Raw genomic sequence first — 21,810 nt, 5'->3', positions numbered from 1 at the left:
TTGATGAGCGTGTGTCTTTTACTCTTTATACGACTAAACATGTTTATGACTAAGGTATATCTTTAGCCCTTTATTGACTCAGCTCATAGGTAATCTAGGGGAAGTACAACGAGAGTTATATCCCTCGATAGCGGGCGGCTCTTGGGGACACTCATCCAGATGATCCTAGGCGGGGGGTTATCGTGAAGATGGGGGACGGATATACGGCACTCTCGACTAATCCTCGGAAGTAAACATTGTCGTTAAGTCTGACCTAAATCGGATATATTTCCGAGTTTAACCTTCTCGTAACAGACCCGCGCAAAAAAGGTGAGTTAAGACGTTCATCCATCTAGAGCGGAAGTGGGATCCGGGCTCCAGCCACTAGAACCTCGAATTTTTCCAACACTGGTGACGGTATCTCTTTGGGGACAGTGACTTTAACCTTAAGAAACCTGACATTGGTTATGGCCTTAACACTAAATTTCGACTGTCAATGAAATGTGTAATGGTGTAATTACTGCGAAAATAGGTTTCGCTGAATGTTATTCACGTTATTGGTATTTCTAAGATGTTGATTCCATGTTGTTGTCACTGACTGTATAATGAAGTTTGTTCGTGTGATAGTCACATTCAAGACGACATATCATTTTGACACTTCACGCAAAAAAAGAAAACTAATAAATTCAAGTAACATATATGAAATATGACAAAGGTTGTCTTATTGAATTCGAGGAGTCTGGCTAGTCGCTGAGGACTTGCACCGCCATTCGAGGCGAGACACCAGCAGGAGGCGACGGACGAAAAGGAATAGAACTGTGTCAAAGGTCGTCGGGGCTCGTTTTGCCTTCAGGGGCTTTGTTCCTTCGGTTAGGGCTAGGGGGTAGAGCGGCCTTTGAAGAGTCTTCCGCGGGCGCGGCAGAACAAATAAGTCGCTATACTCATGGTGTCACGTAGTCTCCGGAACCGCGATGGTTTTGAGAGCGAAGGGTTCCAGCAGCCGTTCGGGAGTCAAGAGGTCGTGCGGTCTCGACAAAGGAGGTCGTCGTTTAGTCGGACCAAGCACTTCTACTCATAGAGCGACTACTCACCGACCTCCTACTAGACCCCCTCGAGGCTCGCTTCTTTTCTCTCCTCCGAGGTCCGTTTCACCCGCTCTCCCCTCTCCTGGCGCAGAAAGAGTTGCAGATTCTTCAGTTTTCTCCGAGAAATAGACAATATACTAACACAACGATATATGAACCGCGGCAATATGAAAGACCAGACCAGTGAGATATTAATAAAATAAAACATACACACCCTATTGAGGATAGAAATAGGTACAAGAGCGTATGAGCGTATTAGAGAGAGAGAGAGAAAGAGCGAGAGAGAGAGAGAGAGAGAGAGTTACAACACGCGTTGTACGCGAAAAAAAGTTGTGCGTAGCAGGCACACAACGAGGAAACACGCATAACAACACAACACGCGTACGCATGGACGCGGTGGTCAATACCGTCCGGCGACATTATATCGGGTTGATAGTGTTTTTTTGCTGTAAACAGAGTCTCCGAAAGCTGTTTAGTCGTTTGTACTGTACTCATTTTTTGTTGTTTTTTTATAGAACTCGATATATCATTTTCTGTTCCTATGGTACCACTTTATGGTTACTTACCATGTTTTGGTTGCTGTGTTATGTCAATCCTTGTGTTATTAATTTTTAGAGGTCATTTTACTTCCCAGGTATTCCTACAACATTTTTTCCTCAAATTTTTGGTAGGATTCGACATACGACACTTTATTTTCCTCCTTTCAAAGTCCCAAGGAGAATATAACTATTAACTGTGAAGTGATAACGAAGACAGAGAACAGTCTAAGAAGTCCAAGGAAGCAAGGAGGGTCGTCCCCCAGAGAGACTTTTCCCTCGTGCCGAGAGTCTTCGGAGTCGTCCACTTTCTACTGGAGTCTCCGGCCTACCACGCAAACCGGCTGCTCTCCAGTTGTCAGTGTGGTTCGGGGTGTGCACTGTCTGCTACTCCTATACCCTGGACTCTGCGGTTGGTGGAGGTGTAGTATGTCGTACGTGGTACGTCCGCACTCTTGCGTTGTATAGCACATAGGACGGGAAACGTAAGACTTCCTCAATGTCTCCCCTTCGCTTCCATATCTTGACGTGTATTCTATCATCAAATTTAATGTTCAAGTCTTCTTCTTCCGCACTTCCAAGTCTCTCTAAAAAGTATGAATTTTTGATATGAAAATAAACACAAGAAGAAAAGCCTCTTCCGTCTTTTGGTCGGAACTCACGCGATCTTAACTTTTAGGTGTCGAACCTCTTCTTTAGAGGTTGAAAAGAATTGTCTCGGGGGGAGGTTGTGGGTAACTTGTGCGTGTACTGCGTTACTCCCGTGTATCCCCACCCGTCTATAACTTCTTTCTAATTCATAAGTGCTATAGAAAGTTCGTCATAGAGGTGCTATCCTGTCTAAAAAAGGTAGCAACCCGACATAATACCCAATAAGAAAGTTGGAATGGAATTCGTCATGTTGGTCCCGGATGTTCCATTGTTTTTGAATTTATTTTTCTCTCATGTCTGGTTTTTTGGTAAAGTGTCCGGACGACCGCATACAAAATTACAGACGTCACTTAGGCGACTTACTTGTTCAAGTTGTCCTTAAAACTATTACCCGAGTGAGCTCACCAAGTCCTCCCCATCCATCCCGGATGGTGGGATGGTTGTTGGTTTAGCACCATTGTCGTCACGTGAGAGACCGATTTATTCTTTATTTATAGTTCCATGTCACACAGAGTCATATTTTTACGTGAAACAAATCCTATCGTCCGCTCCGTCCATTGTAGTTATTGCTCAATGTTGTCCTCTCATTTCATAGATTCATTTTGGTCATTTGTAGTTCACTCCTCTTTATCCGCTACCGGGCTTTTGTTAATCTATTACATTTGAAATCCTGCCACTTCACGTTAGTTTTCTGAAATTGTATTGACTGTACCCGAAACAAGCTTTTATCTTTTCTTGATTGCATAACTTTAGGCCCTCACCTATCTTGCTCATTTTATATTCGTTGTCTTAGTTGGTTCCGGTTATTTGTTCACGTTATGCCCGACTTAGGCCTCCATCTGTCCGAGACCACAAAAATGATTGTTGGCAATGAGTCATACATCAATCAGAAACCTTTTCCCCTAATGTTAAACTGTAGTCCGCCATTTATCCAATGTAACAACAAGATCAACCAACGGTAGCTGTCCCCTGAAATGTGCATACTCCCCTTTTAAACTGTATTCTTGTTTTACTGCCATATAGTAGGCTATTTCATACCTGTTTTTTATTTATTCTCTTATTGTTTGTATAACTATAATGATCATATGAAGGTGTGCCGCGGAAATAATCTTTTGAATAATTTGTGACAAAACCGTTCTAAACACTCAGAGTCCTTTAGCTCACGTGAGCCCCTCAGTCTGACAGGAGAGGACTCTCCTCCAGCTTGTTGTGGAAACAGCTCCTTATGTCCGTTAGTGCAGCTAGCTAACCAGATGCTAACATCACGGTCCCCGCTAGCACCGGTCCCCCTCACTCCCTCACTCCCTCTCTCCCTCTCTCTCCCTCTCTATCACACTAAATGCGCTATTGCCACACACACACAGAGCCGAGCTTGAATGACACAAGCACACGTGTATTTCCATGCAACTCTCTGATTGGTCTGGTGTCTTGCCTCTGTTGCGTTCACTGAACACGGGAAATTACACTCCTGCCGTCGTCTCTTGTGTCATGATGAGGTTCACATAAAGCACGGTAAATGTATTATATTATTGAGGTGTATCAAATATACGTCAATCAAGTGGCACCTGCTAACGGGGTGGTGGATGATAGGTTTACATCTAAAAACGTATTTTTCAAACATTATTATTTTAATTTAATTTTTCTTTCTGTTACTTTTTTTTTTTAACGGTCCGCAATCTACCCGCACCACACTCGCGATCGACCGCGATCGACTGGTTGGCGACCACTGCTCTAGGGGCAAATTCAAGACTTTTTCAGACCGAACTAGCATCACATGGTATGACATTTAATACCTGTTTCACTGTATGAAGGGATGATGGAAACCAAAAGGTATTATATGGTCAAGAAGGATTTCTTATTACTTCACATTATGTTCAGTACATTATTGCTGTATACGTAGTACTTTAATAACGAGATAAAGACCCATATAAGCAGCATACAAATGTATGGAAATATTTACCTGCATTTAAAAGTTATTTCACATTTGGGATTTTATTGAAATCAATCCATTAATTTTGAGCTTCCTAGCTACTGCGGCTAGGATTAGCATCAGTGTTGGCCTCAAGATTAAAAGGCCTCCTGCAACTGTTGCAACTTTTAGTTAATAGGTGTATAAGTCTCCTGGCAGCTCACAATCAGAAACTAAAACAGGATTAATTATTTGAGTCTACAAATAAATGAGCATTACCCCATACAGAACAGCAGCCTCTGTTCCTCTGGCTCTGTGGTGCCGGGTTGAACCGTTGCTCTGCCACCGTTTGGGGCTGGCAGGTGCTGCCGTCACCTCAGAGTTCCTGTTTGTTCTGGGCCGGCTTTGGCTGGAAGGACCCCCCCCTCCAGAGGGACAGCCTCCTGCAGAGGAGGACAGCGGCTCTGAGTTCTCAGCATCAAACAGCTGGCTGTCCTGCAGGGCATCGAAAGGCTTGGCTGGGGCCGGAGCAGCAGCCACTGTGTGAGGCAGATAAGTGATGTGTGAAAGGATACTTAAAAGGCAAAGCGAGGATAAACTGTGGCGAGATGTAAAGGCCTCACCTCCGCCTGAAAGAGCCTTCCTCAGCAGTCTCTCTGTCGCCATGCACTCCTGCTTGGTGTCCTGGTCCAACTCCCTGCTGTACATCCTCTGCCAGTGACGCAGGGTGTCCATGGGGGAATCGCCCTGACAAAGGATAGAGAAACCATGATTATGATAATGAAGCGATACTTTATAGAGTGGCGAAGTCCCTCCCTTTCCGGGGAACCTCCATGGGACCTTATTTTGGAAAAATCATCTATTGAAGTCAATGGAGAGAGAAAGATTATCTTTTGATCCCGTTTGAATTGTGCAACGAATTACACATATGATGTTTGTCAATTTTAAAAGATAATTTTGCAAGTCAAAAAATCAAAATGTGTCCTAAAACTGTGAAGTAACACATTTTTTTGTGTGAAGCGCTCAATGAACTACAACTCTGGTCTTGCATACGTCACCAACACCAAGATGGCCGTCACGTTGGTACATTTCATCTCTTTCTTTCAGAATGAAGCGAAAAGTATTAAAAGAGGTGAAAATCACTACAAGTCTGGCCATGTTGAGAACTGTACATACACAAAAGGGGAGTTAGTCGGTTCCAATAGAGCCAGCATGCGGGACCGGCTTTACAAGGTTTCGGTGAGTAACACGAGTGTAATGTGTAACGTTAATGTACGCGACTCTGGGATTTGTAGTATTTCTAGTTGCGTATTTTTCATAGTCTTATATTTCAACAGTTTTAAGACAAACTGTGACTTTTTTGACATGGAAATTATTTTTTAAGATTGACAAACATCATGTGTAATTCGTGGCACAATTCAAACGGGATCGAAAGATAAGATTTCTCTCCCCATTGACTTCAATACATAATTTTTCAGAAATAAGGTCCCATGGGGCGGAAGTAGATGGGCGTGACTTCGCAACTCTATTGTGAGATCTAGCCTGACATTTTTCTTGCATCACAACAGCTCCTTTGCATCATCCACAAAGAACTGGTGACAAGGATCAAACAGCTTCTTATTTTTTACAAAGAATTTGTATTACTTGAACAGAAATGTTGTTTATGTGGGATACATATTTAGTTTTTATGGATATTATGAAACGTAATTTAAATCATGTCCATGAATGAAAAAAAAAAAGGAAACGTAATTTAAGTTTAAGGGACTTATATGGAAGATGGACAAAATGTATTAATTGTGTAAAAGAAACAGGAAACATGAATTGAAACATATTCATTTTATCCATGAGATAAGACCCAAATGTGTACACACACATTGCATTTAAAATCCAGATTTGTGTGAGTTTCATCAGCTCAGCAGCCGGTGTATTTAAAAGAGTTTCAGAAAGCGGACCTATTTAACATTCAGAAGCATATATTAAGGGTTCTTTGAAACTGTTCAATAACATTTTGATAGTACTAATACAAGTATGAAATTGCTTCCTGAAGATTATCACTGTCTATTACTGAACCAGATCTAGTAATGGATAAAAGGCTAAAATGCCACACACACACACACACACACACACACATAATCGTTACACACACACACCTTGGAGTTGCACTGGGTGACAGAAGCCCCTCGCTCCACCAACAGTCTTCCAACTCTTAGACTTCCACAAGCGAGCGCATCATGGAGAGGCGTCACCCCCTCACATAGGGGTCCGCCAGGATCATTCACGTTAGCGCCGTGCTCCAGAAGCAAGGCTACAATGTCTGCATGAGAGAAAGAAGACTAACGTTTATTTTTCCTGCTTTTACAAAAACAACTTTTAACCAAGGTCGAACACAGTTAAATAAGATCAGTTACCATAGTGACCGTGGTTGGAGGCCTCATGAAGGGGAGTCCAGCCACAATAGTCTCTGGGGTTCACCGGGTGACCCTGACATAACGAAAAACCAAACATTGTAAATTATTAAAAATCCAGGTTAACATCACTTCTTATAAATAATTAAAGCAGAGAAAGTGAGAATATGTGTTTTTTTGTCGTATATATTTAAAAATCTTAGTATCAAACAGATATTTTAATGTTAACAGGTGGATTTTATTTCTCAATCATTTTTCTTAACTGTTTTCTTTTTTGGCCACATGAAATTAATTAAAACCAGGGCTGCTCGGTTATGGCAAAAATCATAATCTCGATTATTTGGGTCAATAATTGATGTCAGGATTAAAACGATTATCCATTTATTTTGAAAACATCCATTTATTGAAAAAAAGATTGTTAACAGTATGTTTTTAACAGTTGATTACCCTGAACTTCAAGTTTAATTCAACTGAAAAACAAATATAAAAAATAAATAATAAATACAAATAAATAAATAATCATTTTTTTTCGATTATGTTGTTTTCATAATCGTTGCAAGCCAAAATCGTAATTGCGATTAAAATACCATTAATTGAGCAGCCCTACTTAAAACACATTTTATAAATGTTGTTTTCCCCACCTGTTCCATCAGATACTGGGCCTGCTTCAGGTTACCGTCTATACACGCTCTGTGCAGAGACGTCTCGCCCTTTTCGTTCCTCTTGTTCCACTAAAATAAATATGAAGCAAAGCAGAAAGTAAAACACTGAAGACCTGAAATAAAAAGATTAGATTAATGCTTTTGTGGAGTGACAAATGATACACAACTCACCCTTCCTGCCTTTCTCCTTCCTGACACCATCTTGTCATATCCCTCCAAATCATCGTCTAGATCGTAATATAAGACAAACATAAAATAACTTGGATTAAAATCCATTTGTCTAGAAATGTCAGGGACGCAGGATGCTAGTGTTACCTGATTCTGAGAGATTGACATCGCTGTCCTCTAGTGGCTCACTGTTGTCCATCTCCTCCTCTTCATCCTCCTCACCATCACTCCCATCTGGGCTCCAGCCCTCCGCAGCACAGAGCTCCTGCAGCCTGGCCTCAATGTCCTCAGCCTGAGAGGAGCCGCATCGCCTCTGGGACGCCAGCCAGAGCCTCAACACACGTTTCTACAGAGAGGAAAAATCATACACAGAATCTGCCTTTAGACTCTTCACAGTCAAAGTATTATTCTTAAGCAAAGTACATGGATTTGCAGCTATTTGAAGAAGTGGGTTATGTATGGTGGATAGATAGATGTGCTGTGTTGTTTAAAAATTGGGAAATGATTTTTGTTATAGCAGCAGCAGGTTATTAAGACGTTGCACATGAGTTAATACATTAAATAAAACAATTGAATATATAAATATTAATACAAAATAATGAATATATAATAATGAAATATGTATATCTATAGAGTATGTACAAAATACACAGTGTAACATAGAAAGAAATAAGTGAGAATACACTAGATTAAATGAGTACAGCTAAAGTATATTCCCGCTCACCTGCAGTCTGGCCTGAGCAGACTGGTCAGCGAGGCGTGAGGCTGAACTGTAGCTGCTGTCCGTTTCCTCCGACGCACAGCCGCTCTCCTCCTGAGCCGCAGCGATGTTCAGCCAAGTGCTACACTCCTGAGTCAGAAACAAACATGTGATTAAAATACACGCAAGATTCAATTACATACAGGATTTATATTTTCCATTATGTCAAATCGTTTGACAGTCTAAAGCAGGGGTCTCAAACTCAAGGCCCGGGGGCCAAATCCGGCCCGCGACTTCATTTTATGTGGCCCTGCAAGAGCTTGCAAATAATATAATATATTTATTATACGGTTACATGCCACTTTACAGAAGCAGGATGCCCATAAACTACATGTCCCACAATGCATCTCGTTTTGTGACATGCGCACTGAAGAGACTTGTAATGATTTGCCCTGGACTTCTGCTTTCAGACGTAGTTAATTACTAAGTTATTATCCTATCTGATAATAATCAAATTCAGAGGCAATAATATAATTTAATACATTATTTTATATATATATTATATATTTATATAGTTACAACCGGCCCTTTGAGTGCAACCTTTATGCGAATGTGGCCCGCGATGAAATTGAGTTTGACACCCCTGGACTCTAAAGTAATACTTTGCATCAATTATTAAGAAGGTCTTCTCCAACAACCTTGTAGGTGATTCAGCTGGTGATTGTGTATATACTTAAACCAAAAATAATACTATATAGTATACACAATATTTATGCATGACTTACCTGTTTCCATAGACCAAAATACAGGGGTTATACAGCTTTTTAAGGGTGATTTTTCCATATGTAGATAAAACGTCATTTTCCACCCCCTTGAAGCCTTTATCATCACATCTAAATTATTATTTAAAAGGCCCTTTTGAAAAAAAGAGTTGACATAATTACATCATACACACAGCAATCAATGTATATTGACACTACCTTTTTTTTAACCAGATGCTCTTATTAACTTTGATAGTCATTTTAGTAAGCGCTTAGCTAGCAAGGCTGAGAATCGTTATGACGACAGGATGTTTTTATTCTAAATATTCAATGAGTAAAATAAAGCAAAGCATATTTCCTAACCTGAAAGCAATATGGTTAAAATTAAGCATTTTCAAGCATGCAAGACTTTGTATTAACCCTGCAGATTATATCATAAGGACCATAGAATGGCCCTTTTAAAAAAAGAGGATAAAGTAAAGTGAGATATATGTAGTGTACAGTACCTCAGTGGGGCTGCCCTGCCGTAGAGCCAGCTCCCTCCTGTAGTGCTCCACCGCCCTGCTGTGCTGTCTCAAGTCAGTGCAGGTTGCAGCCAGAGACACGTGGATCACAGCCAGCTCCCTGCCAGGCTTTCCCAACGCCTCAGCACCCTTTAGCTGCACCACACAGACAACAACGATGACATCAATAATTGTGTCATGTGAAAAAAACTCAAACTGGAGAGGAGTTTAAAACGTGGCAAATATTGGGTGCTGAAGTGAACATTAAAACCTTCTTTACCTGAGCTTGATATGCATCCAGAGCTTTGCTGTAGCAGCCAATCTTGCAGTAAAGGTCCCCCAGCTGCTCTGCCAGCCCCACGGCCTGATGGGAGCTGAGTTTGTTGCCCTGATCCTCCCCCAACTCTTCCTCCAGTTTACAGCCCTGGTCCGCTAGAAATTGGGAACAAATTACACCATCAACTCAGAGATCATTTCAACTAAAGTTAAAAAAAATAAGCCACACTGGGCTGATTAAATAAATTAGCCCCATTACCATATTTAAACACTTTCTTCACCGCCAGCCTGTCCAGTGGCTGCTGAGAACCCAGAAGGAGAGCTTTCTTCAGAGATCGTCGAGCTGCTACAAAATCACCCAGAGACAGCTGCACCTGTGGATTAATGTCATGGAGAAGCACTCAATACAATATGCACAGCAACAAAAACAGGGGTGAGTTAGTAAATTACATTTTGCTTTTTTGCTATTCTCAAGAATAAGTCTGTACCTTGCCGATGCAGTTAAAGCACTCGCTCTCACTAAACTTGTCCTTGATCTTCCTGGCGCACTCTTTGGCCTGTTCAAGGCAGCGCACAGAATTAGAGTGTTGACCGTGACGGAAGTAAATGTTGCCCAGGTTGAAGTTGGCACGGTAGAGATCCTCCAGCAGCTGACTCTTCCTGTACAGGACGAAACGGGAGATAGCAACATGACCAACATTTTATGATAATATTTGATATACAGCGCACATTTGCCTACTCTGTGTTCTTACTCTGCAATGAAGACACTTCGTCGGATAAACTCGCTGCAACGTTTGGGCTCCCCTAGATGATCGCAGACCAGTCCAAGATTGAGGAAGAGACGTGCCTTCATCTCACTAATCTCTCGCTGTGGCACAGTCCCTGGAGGTAAGAAATAAGGAAAATGTAAGAACACACAAACAAAATAAAAACGATAATCATTAATAAAATGCTGCATGAATACAGTGAGGATACAAACGGTGCCTACCTTCTAGACGGTCGTCCACAATGGACAGGCTCTTCCTGAAAGCCTCCTCTGCCTGCTCCAAACTGCCCCTCGACTGGTCCGATTCATAACGGAAGAGGTAGGTTCGACCAATAGTGGCCAGCGCCCTCTGCTCCTCAGCATGATCTCTGACAGAGCGAGCCAGGTCCAGGTGACATCGTTGGTGCTGAAGAAGAATATACATACATTTCATTTACATGTTTAACTAACCCTGAATAGTTTTAATATGAGTCTGAATGATGTCTGCTACATTTGAATCATTTTGCTACCGAACAAAAGGGTTTCAATGGGTTTTAATGGCCACAGAAGTATTTTATCAGTAATTTTGAACAAAGCAGATCACTTTACTCACTTTCAAAGCAGCCTCGATGTTTCCCATCTCAGCGTAGCACTCTCCTATCTTGCGATTGGCCACAGCTCGTCCAATCACATCGTTCACCACCTCAGAGAGGGATAACTCCTGCTGGTGCTCGCTAATAGCAGCCTCATAATTACCTGAGATATACAAAAAATATGAAGAAGAATAGATAAGTGAATTTTAAATATGAGACAGTTATCAAGAAACTATACTTTACATTATTAGAAATCAAAAATACTTTTTTGTGATAATTGCTTAGAGACAAAAAGATCTGTAGTCTTGCAGGAACAAGGACTATTAAGGAAGATATAGAAGAAAGTGGAGATGGTGGGGGTTCTTTTTTTTAAGGACAATTTGATTGATCAATCAATGTTACTTTAAAAAGGGGTGTAATCAATGATAAGGCAGTCACAGAAAAAAAAAAACGTTGCTTCTAATGAATGCAGAGATGGTTGCTCCATATATTTTTACGTTTCAAAGTGTACAAGTATGAGTAATTCTGTATAATCTGCATTATATACCATGTAGCAGTGTTTCAATTATATTGGAAAACCTCTGATCTGTTGTCTTCTATACGTCTATGTTATGTCCTTATGTTATATGATAAAAGCAATCTGCACACAATCCTTTTACTGACATATTTTCATTAAGCAGTCTATTCAATATAGTATTCAATATTGTTAATAGTATGAACCACTTACCATTTCTGGACAGCAGTTCTCCCAGCTGATTGCAGATGTTTGCTTCCTCTCTAATGTTGTTGCTGTTTTGCGCTTTGCTTTTGGCTTTCTGCAGCTCTGCATTGGGATCGCACATATCAACATTGTAAACAATCATAACAAAACTTAGTTAACACACCCATTTCAACGTACAAACAGCGTATGAATGAATAGATCCTTACGTTTTATCTCCCGCAAAGAGCTCATCTTGATCCAGCCCTGGGGTAGAAGCTAAGTTAGCTAAAATACAGCTGTAAGTAAATGACAACACAGCGCGCTTCACTTTAGCTTAGCGCTAAACACATCTGCCAGACTATAAATAAACTAAACAAACCACTTTATAACTTAATTTTCACCAATCTGCCTCTGTGCTTGTCTACTAATGTCCTCGTCGTCATTTACGTATCCGATCCTGTTTACTATATTACCAATTAGAGCTACATAGCAGTCATTTCAGTAAACATATTCTGCTCTAGCTTTCAGTAACTTCTTTACATTGCCCCGCCAGTACTGCGCCAGCCAATCACCTCACTGCATCCAGTAAAGTATGTAAACCCTGATCCAAGCCTTTCAGGCGCAAATCCCGTCTCACTCACTGGGATTAAAAGGTCGTGTGTCCCGCCCTGCCCTCAACCCTGATCATTTTCTGAAACCGAAGATTTAAACCCAATGGATGCGATTTTTTTACGTTTCCTTAGACGATTTATAGCATGAAAACAGTGTGCCTGCCTCCTGTCTGAGAGACGAAACTCAGGGCAAAAAGTAAAATCACCTCCGTGCATTGGCTGACCAGAGGGTGACGATGTTCTACATAGAAACAAACTGACAGGGTGGTTTAAGAGAAACTTTGTGCGTGTTTGCTACTTTTGTACTGCTAGCGATTGTTTATTCACTCAAATCATACACACGTGCTATAGTACAACTATTTAACATCTTATGTTTGTCTTTTGAGTGTAATAACAGATGCAGAAACTGAAAAACCACGCAGGTTTTGTTGGTGATGGATGCATCTACAGTATGTGGGCCAAGTCAAGTCAGGTCAACAAGGTAGAAAAGGTAAGAGCACTTTACAGGCTACAGAAAAACATCTATGGGTAAGAGTGAGTCCCTTTAGTTCCTGAACCAGTTTTGAAGGAAATTATCACTAAATTCTATGTGACATTGACATGTTGAGGAATATTTTACTTGTTTTGGTTTCTGTTGTTTTTTTATTTCTTTTTAAAGGTAATAGGGAAAAGTAGGTAGCCTACCCAAATCCTGCCAGGGTATTACAAAGAAAAAGTTTTAAAGAATTGAACATAGCATTAACTACCTTATATTAAAAATAATAGGATGAGTATACAGATAACGTAGTATCTTATGTCACAAATCAATTGATAAATAAGAGGCAATATTATTGCCATATTTTAGTTTAACACATGTTTATACGTCTATAAATCTGTATGTAAGATTTATACATTTCTAAATATACAGCACATCTTTTCTAAGCAGAAACAGCAGAGCAAAGACAAGTTCATTTCTTAAAATGTCCGTCTTAGTGTAAAGTCACTATAGCTGGACTAATTTAAAGGATCAATATTAAAAAAATGATGTATAGATTCACACACCACTGCTTCTATCAAATGTCATGCACGCTTGCTAATAAGAAAGGATATATAAGAAACACTGCAGCTGCACGCTGTGTCTTCTGCTGAACTATTACTTATTATTTGGTGAATATTATTTTTGCAACTAGTATTATTAACTGCTGATGTCAAAGTATTGGTTGTTTATGTTAAAAGTATATATATGGGCCGATATGTCGTTGTTAGATTGTTTTAGGCCAAAGACTCTGCAGACTTCTGCTAATCTGGTTAACGCTGCCAACTAGCGGTGACAGCTTGCTCTCCCTCTCCCCCTGTGTAGTGTGTTACTACATCAAAACAGATTGTGGTCAGAAAGACAAAAAGCCCACCCCTCTCCAAGGGATGTATACCTATAATTCCAAAAAGGCCAGTGAGGCTTCTACAATCAAATGTAGATTTACCCTTTAAAAGTCCAATTTCAGTCGATCCTTATAACTTGGATTTAGTTAATCAAACACATGCTCATATTATGTAGTAAGTTAGATGTAATACGTTTATTGTGAGGTTGTTTGTCAAAAAGATGTTGTATGTTTATGTTATACTAATAAGATATTCACAAGAAGTGTAATTTAAATTATTTCTCTTCATTTCACTTGCCTCTAGCATGACTCTTATTTATATCTAACACATTGGAACACCACTAGGCTCACTGTAATTCCAGTACAAAAACTAAAAGATTATTGTTTAAATCATAGATAGTTTAGTAGTAGTTTAGTTTGGTAGCTGTTTTATTTGCTGCCAGGTCAGCAGGACTAGCACAAATCTGAAACACAAACAATCCCCAACATTACTTACACCAATTTTCAGATTGACGTCCATGGATCTAACCCAAATTCATGATTTTATAATCCAACTGTTCAGTCTGCTGAAACAAAAAAAGAGGGTTGGCAAATGGCTGGTGACGTCTGGGCTGTGATGATCTTTCATTGGCTTATTCAGACGGACAGCGCGCCTTGACAGACAAAAAGTAGTGCAGCCTCAAATGTGTCGCTAAAATGAAAAATCACAATAATCACCTATTTTGTGTGTGATGATCAGACTGACTGTGTATTTTATGCATTAACTGACAAAACTGTGGAACATTATTGTTGAAAAATACTTCAAATATTAAGAAAGTGAGTTTTGTAAATATCACACAAATTATTTCTGATTTTCAAAGAAGATTGCCAGGTGTGCGATCAGAATGAATGTATTTTTTTTTTGTTGCATTATCTGACAAAACTGTGGACCAAATCATTGTTGAAAAAAACGTAAGAAAGTCAGTTTTGTTGGCAAAATATTATATTTTGCATATTCGATTAACTATGTCGATTTCTAGGTCAATAGTCTATAAAACTTTGTTGGCCTTATTTCTCCTGGAATCGTCAACACATCCACCTGTGTTATTATTATTTGGAGGATCTAAAAATATTCCCAAGTGTGAGTCCTCTGAGAGAAAACAGGAACAGACAGCATGAAAACAACTCATATCATAAAAACCCTCCAACTGTATTCCTGCAAACAACAACAAACAGATATGCATAAATGTTCCCTTTTTGGCAGAGATTGTTGAAATGCCAGACACGAGACTCCTGCATCAAAAGGAGATGAGGAGCCTTTCACATCACACACACAGAGCTCCCTCTCTGCATCTCTAAACCGGTGACCTTACAAATGAGCGTGCCGCATCATTGTGAGAATTGGTGTTTCTGGGCGGTGCAAAGTGGAGTAGAGCACATCAGAGTGCAGGATATCTGAGCGTAGCAGAGCACAGAGAGGCAGGCACATCCGCCGCTGGAGGGATCAAATCTGTACCATCTGACGCTCAAGGATTTATGGGTTTAGTCAAAATTGCTTTTTCCCACTGTGGAGATTAAGCACCGTAGGATGTTTTCCACTCAGGCCGTAGAATAGCTGAGCGTAGCTGCTGCTGCTGTTGCTGCTTTTCCTCCCTCTTATCAGCTCCGGCGCTGGAGAAGGGAATGTCTCAGCGAGGCAGAGTGCTCCGAACCCTTGAGGGGAAAATATTCTGACTGACAGGAGAGGTGCGTCCTCTGGGGAATGTGAACCATGCGGGTGGATGCTGTTCTTGTGCTCTTCTGTGTTTGGCTCGCCGGTGGTGCCTCTGGAAGGATGACCCAGTCGAGGGGTCACAAGCTGGAGACCTACACACAGAGCAGGTAACGTCAAAGGACGCACCAAGACAAACACTGGAACGCATGTTTTTATTCTCTCAACAGCATGTATGAGTGTTTGAAATAGGCTTTTCCTGCAAGTGTTGGTTATTTATTTTTGTTTATTATGTTCTTTTAGGTGCTTTGATATGTTTACACCATGTTGTCCCGAGTTTCCCGTGTCACCTGTGTTGCTCCCTCCCCCTCAGAAAACATACTTATTCAGACAGCAGATTGGAGAGGAGAGAGAGGGGGAGAGAGGGGGAGAGAGGGAGACCTAAATCCCCACATCTATTTATGCCCTACTACTGAGTGCTATGTTCTTTTGCCCCACAACTGCTGCAGCCCAGTTCATATCCCCACTGGCAGCATGTTGTAGCCAATGTCACATCCAGGTTGTTATGTAGGCTAATTGCTCCCGTGTTAATGCATCCCATGGGTCAGATGTTTTAGTTGGACACCAAACTAGATCAGGGGGCCGTTCGAGCACCCTCACTTCTCCATATTATTGATTGAAATGGTTTTAACATTTGACGGATTCATTTAGAAAGATTGATATTGTGTGTTTTTTTGAACGTTTTATCTGCTGTTAAGTGCAGGGAGCAGTGTGTGACGGGCAGTCGGACATACCTGTGACGGAAGAAAAGTCAAATTTACACCAAAATAAACAAGCTTGTGGCATCTCAGTCTTTGTGACCCACATTAGACCTTTTTATAATTTGATGCTGATATAAAGATTTTTAATACAACATTTTGGGAACATAATCAAACATCAAGATAATCATGGACAGATGTATTTGTTTGTGTAAATTGGTATTTATCAAGCTAAATGCTTAAATACTGTATATATCAAAATTGGCATTAATATTAGAATTTTGATTGATTATACACTGAACAAAAATATAAATGCAACACTTTTGTTTTTGCTCCCATTTTTCATGAGATGACATTTTCTATATACACAAAATAACCATTTCTCTCAAATATTGTTCACAAATCTGAAAAAATCTGTGATAGTGAGCACTTCTCCTTTGCCGAGATAATCCATCCCACCTCACAGGAGTGGCATATCAAGATGCTGATTAGACAGCATNGTGCGGGGGGCGAAGCGATGATTACTCATTTAATACACAGGGGAGTGGTGGTGGGGGGGGGCTGGGAGTGGGCCGTGACAATGACATCCAGATCACTCACCGTAAACCAGGAAAAGTAAGATGTTACACCGCCAAGTATTTACATCTGAGCCACCGGGGATTCGCTCAATGAGCAGGAAGTGCCAGGGCAGAAAATTACAGACATATTTTGGTTACACCACAAAATGTTAGTAGTTTTAATCCTTGCTGTATGGCGAGGTAACATCATAATATGTAAAACAAGATAAACATCTCTACCATACATATTTTTCCGTACATCGCTTCTATTTCGTCATTCAGACTATTTTTCTTATTTTCCCAGATTGAATTCTCCGAAAAAAGCGTGACTTAGTTTTTCATGTATTTATTGTTTGACTCAATCCAAATACTAGAAATATCTCAGTATCAAAAGTTATCAAAATATGGAATGACTTTTTCTTAGTCCTTTTAGCATAACTCGCTGTTAAAATATTTGCTAAAAGGGCATCATTTTAAATAGCCTCGGGGCATATTTAGCTGTTTGCAGATATAGGTTAATCTCCATTGTTGCGTTGTGCCTCAGCAGCATTACCCAGGGTGAAATCTGCAGCCAGAGGATTACTGGTCTGATGTTGGATTTGCAGATATAGGAGCCTTCAGCACGCTCTTCCTTTATCTGCTCTCAGACGTCCTCATTCTTATGATAACCTAAGCTCTGTTTTACATAATGTGTCTATTTACGGATATAAATGATGAAACAACAACAGCAAACCAGCTCACACTGTCCGCTCCAGCAGCGAGGCCCGCAACGTCCCGCCAACAGGGCACCCAGACCCCACGCAGCATTCTCATCTGTTTGTCATTGCTGGTGTCATTTTCTGGTTGCTAACGCCATTGTAACACATAAACACTGATGTTCCGCTGTAACGGTGGTGGACTCATCAGAACAGAGTGGGCGAGCTGACCAATCAGAGCACAGTGGGCTCACAGGGAGGGGGGGGCAGGAGCTCCAACAAGCCGTTTAGGACAGAGAGTGAATGCACATACTTTACAGAGATGCTGTATGAGAAACCAATGTTTTTAGATAACAATGGACGGCAATGTAGATATATGTTGAATTGTTATATTCTGTATAATGTGGCTGTGTTGCTAAAGTATCACGGCATACGGCGATGGAATCTCAGACCAGATCGTGCAGAATGATAATTAGATTAGCAACATATCAACAGGGCCAGGAGATGGCCCTCACAATCCATAAGGTGTCAGTTAGTATGGATGGCAGTGGAAACAAGATGCTGATTAACTTAGTGCAAAATTAGTAATTGACCTTTCTAATCAACTAAACAAATCTCTAAAAGTCCCACTAATCAGTATTGTGTGTGTGTGTGTGTGTGTGTGTGTGTGTGTGTGTGTGTGTGTGTGTGTGTGTGTGTGTGTGTGTGTGTGTGTCTCTGACTGACTGACTGACTGACTGACTGTGTTTTTCAGTGTTTACCTTCATCTGTTTATGTACATTTTACAAATCCCTTATAGAATAAATTGTTTATAGATCATATATTCAATAAAATAACATGTAGAACAAGCTAGTGCTGTAAAGTTCAACATTTGAATTGAAATCAATAATTTCTCACAGGTTTTTAACCAAGAGAAGTCTATTTTGACATTTATGCTACCTGTTATTGGAGAGATCTTTTTCACGGAAGATAATTTGACACGTTACAGTTGTTAATGATTAAACCATTGATGGCTGAATGCCATTTAGCTGCTTCAGTTTCATTGTACTGGTGTAGCATGTTCTCATACGTCATAAAAGCTAAGTTCCCTATTCTAATGTAGCATGAATAAATATAATAATAATAATAATAATGGATAACACAAATCCAGATCAGCAAAAGAAAGTGAGTGAATGCATTGTACCATCCACTATCATTATGAAGATAATTGTCATGTCCGGTGCCATTCAACAGAAAAGGCTGCAATGAGTGTCAGTCCAACGTCAATTATACAAATACTAGGAAAGCGTGATGAAAATCAGGCATTAATGTTTCTTTCATACGTTTCTTTGAGAAGATTACATTTTGTCAAGGCTCCAGACATATTTACCTTCTTTATCCGTCACAATCTTTCGTGTCTTCAGAGGAGATTTAAGTTGCATGCTTGGTGCAAAATCCTTTGCACTTTGCCCCGTTAAGCTTTTGTCACCACACAAACTTTCCACCTCAGTCAAACATAGGAACTTTTTTTGAGTCCCATATTACGAGGTATTGTAATGCATATATTAGAAAAAGTACATTGTTAGTGTTATTAGTAACACCCTTTTTTTGTGAATAACTCCTATTGTAGCTCTTTCGGTGGTCTTACTATGTATGCTTTTAGCTGGAGTTCATCCAGCATGCATTATTTCATATTCTGTAATAACCTGCTGAACACCTTCCCCCATATTTCCCTTTCAGAAAAAGAGGGGCACACATCGTAACTTGAGCACTGATTTATGTTTAATGGGGTCTTTAACGCGATGGTATCAGTAATATTTCTGTCTGAGCGGTGGGAGTCTGAGCTGAACCGTAATTAATAAGACGCTCAGCGGGGCGAGGGGTCTCGGGAGGAGGGGCCCAGCCATCCTGATCCGTTTTACAGTTTGGGCTCATCAAGAGACGGGGAAAGTGATAACAAGAGAGAGAGAGCGAAGCATGGTACCTTTTTTAAAATGAAAAGTATCCTTTACCTTTCCTAGTGTAACTGCTCCTAATAAGGAAGTGACATCAGAGCACTTGCGGCCTGAGGGTCATCCCGAAGTAATTGCTTTCCCTCGCTTTATTTTGATGGCTGTATTTCAATCTAAGGCACCCTATGCACGTCCCGGGGTCCCCTGATGACTTTGTTTAGGGTGATTTGAAGAGACAGCAAAGTGCAGAGTGAATCCATCCCATTCCAATTAGCATCATCTTTAACCTAATGAGGGACACCTCAAGGTGACGTGGCCCCCACGCCCAGATGCACCATTATCATTCCACACCGGGCAACTCATCTAAATTACTAACTGGCCCGACTTTTTCATTAGCCGCTGTGGGCGGAGGAGGCGGAGAGGGGAAGGGGCTTCACACAGGCAGACAGCAGCAGCAGCCAGCTGACATTGTGATCATATTCTTCTTGTAGGCGTCAGGACGGTGGATGACTTTCTGCTAGATGCCCGGTTGATATCCTCCCTCTCTCTGCTGCTCTGTTGTCTTGTATTTGGCTGATGAGCAAGGTCAGTTAGAAACTGATCAGAGTCGCTGATGATCTCGGCAGCTCATAAAAACTGTAGAGCAGCCGGGTCCTATTCTTATCTGAACAAAGAGTGATTACTGTTACCTGGATGGTGCATTTCAGGGTTTCTAATGACGCTGCAGGGAGGTCTGAGAGCCAGTTATTGCTCTCCCAGTGAAGACCACCCTCACAAAGAGCCTTCAGCAGGGCGGTGTCTGTGTCACGTAGTTGTGTTGTTGTTTACTGAATCCCAACCAAACATGCTGCTGTGTAGAGCCTTTAGTAATGTGTTGTATTTGCATCACAGATGTCACACAGACTTTACAAGATGGAGAAAAAGAGTGAAGCTGGAAAATACAATACCATATATACTATAATACCAATTGATTGTGTTATAATCATTGGTACATTCATTTACAGAGGTTACTAAAAATGGCCTTTGGGAGAAAAACTCAAAAGCCAATGTGCGATATAAGCATTTTACGACAAATATAATGCAAAATCCAGGAACATATCTAGCATTATGTCATGTTAGAACAGTGTCAAATATATCTCCAAACTCAACCATCCAACACTAATAAAGGGAGTAAGGAAATGGAGCTAAAGACAGAGTACTTGGTTCCTTTAAGTTTCCTTTAAAACAAAAGAAATCATATCTGTAGCTTCAAATATATTTGAATACAATACTGTATTTATTCACCGGATTGTTTTTTCTTCTTAGATTGTTTAATTTTAACTTGTTTTTTTTATTTGAAGGAATACAATAAGCATATCTAACATTAAATAAATAAATAAAATAGCAACAATCAGAGAAATGTTTTCACAAAATATTAACAATGGTATTGTGTATTTCCTAACATGGCCCCTCAAATGTATTCCTTCGGCTTAATAGGCATATTTACTACTTTTAGTCTTGTTTTTGCTTAAATGATTATTGCTATTTTGCCTTACACCTATCTTTTAATTATTTTGCTATTTATTATTCGCTTTTTTTAAACATGGTTATATTACATGTTCACTAGTTGAGGTTAATAGTGATAATAATAATGTCTACGCACTCCTCCTGCAGTCACACGAACACACACTCTCATGCACGCGTAGGTCTGAGTCCTTGTGCCTCACTACATTGAGACAGCGATAAAGCAAATCACAAGACTCTTTGGTGGCTACGCTTCCATCTTATCTTGTTTTCCATGTCCTGAATGAACAGATGTTTGTATAAATTACCCCGCGGTGTGACACTGTAGATATTAAATACATGCTTTGCATTTTTAAACAACAGTTCTGAAGTGGTGAGAGCTGCAGGCAAATGTTATAGAAGACTGACTGATTTACCCAACTTATGAAGGGTTGTTGGGAGGGTGTGAAGCATACTGGAGTATCTTACCAGCATAATAAAAAATATATCTATTAACCTGAACATCATTTTAATATGTGATGTGTCTTCTTGTTTTCAGCCCGAGAAATGACCAGGGGGAAGTTCCTGAACATATTGGAGAGGCCCAAGAAGTGACGTTTTTATTTTTATTTTCTACAAGCAACAACAAATGTGGGCACTGAAAGGTGAATTAGTTCTATACATCAAACAGTATGCTGTGAACATGTTCAGACCTTCACTACACATTTCAAAAACCTTTAATTGAAGCAGAAATGCTCCCTGGAGGCTGAGGTCTCTTCCTGCTGTCCTCCTAGACAGACGCCTTTACATCCACAGAAACTCAAAAAGATGTACCACCTCTTTCTGACTTTCTGTCCCTTGTAGGCAAGCCTTGATCAAATGTTCCCTATTTATTCTTCCTTCTATTTTAAACATGATTTACATTTTTTTCAATTTCTGAAGTTGTATAATAAAGTTTTAAAATGAAAAGACGATTGCTTTTTTATTTGACGTCCTCTTGAATGATAATGAGTGCAGACAAAGCGGATAACTTTTGTGCTTTTTGGTCCAACTTT

General features: G+C 40.2%; 3 protein-coding genes across 3 annotated transcripts in view; 1 reads left to right on the top strand and 2 right to left on the bottom strand.

Annotated features, from left to right (window-relative positions):
- The window catches only part of lin52 (lin-52 DREAM MuvB core complex component), a 27,545-nt gene extending 5,821 nt beyond the window's left edge, over positions 1-21,724 (top strand). Inside the window, exon 6 of the mRNA XM_010792259.1 lies at positions 21,315-21,724. Within this exon, the coding sequence (XP_010790561.1) occupies positions 21,315-21,370 (56 nt within the window). The 3' untranslated portion in view covers positions 21,371-21,724. The remainder of the gene's footprint in view (positions 1-21,314) is intronic.
- Positions 1-21,810, bottom strand: part of tmem200b (transmembrane protein 200B) — a 461,151-nt gene that overhangs the window by 25,333 nt on the left and 414,008 nt on the right. The window lies entirely within an intron of this gene.
- LOC104963667 (calcium/calmodulin-dependent protein kinase kinase 1-like) overlaps positions 1-21,810 on the bottom strand; it is a 366,751-nt gene that overhangs the window by 301,925 nt on the left and 43,016 nt on the right. The window lies entirely within an intron of this gene.

Source organism: Notothenia coriiceps, unplaced genomic scaffold (genome assembly GCF_000735185.1).
Source record: "Notothenia coriiceps isolate Sejong01 unplaced genomic scaffold, NC01 NC01_scaffold00036396, whole genome shotgun sequence".
In the NCBI taxonomy this organism is placed as follows: domain Eukaryota; kingdom Metazoa; phylum Chordata; class Actinopteri; order Perciformes; family Nototheniidae; genus Notothenia; species Notothenia coriiceps.
This window is presented reverse-complemented; position numbering and strand designations above follow the sequence as displayed.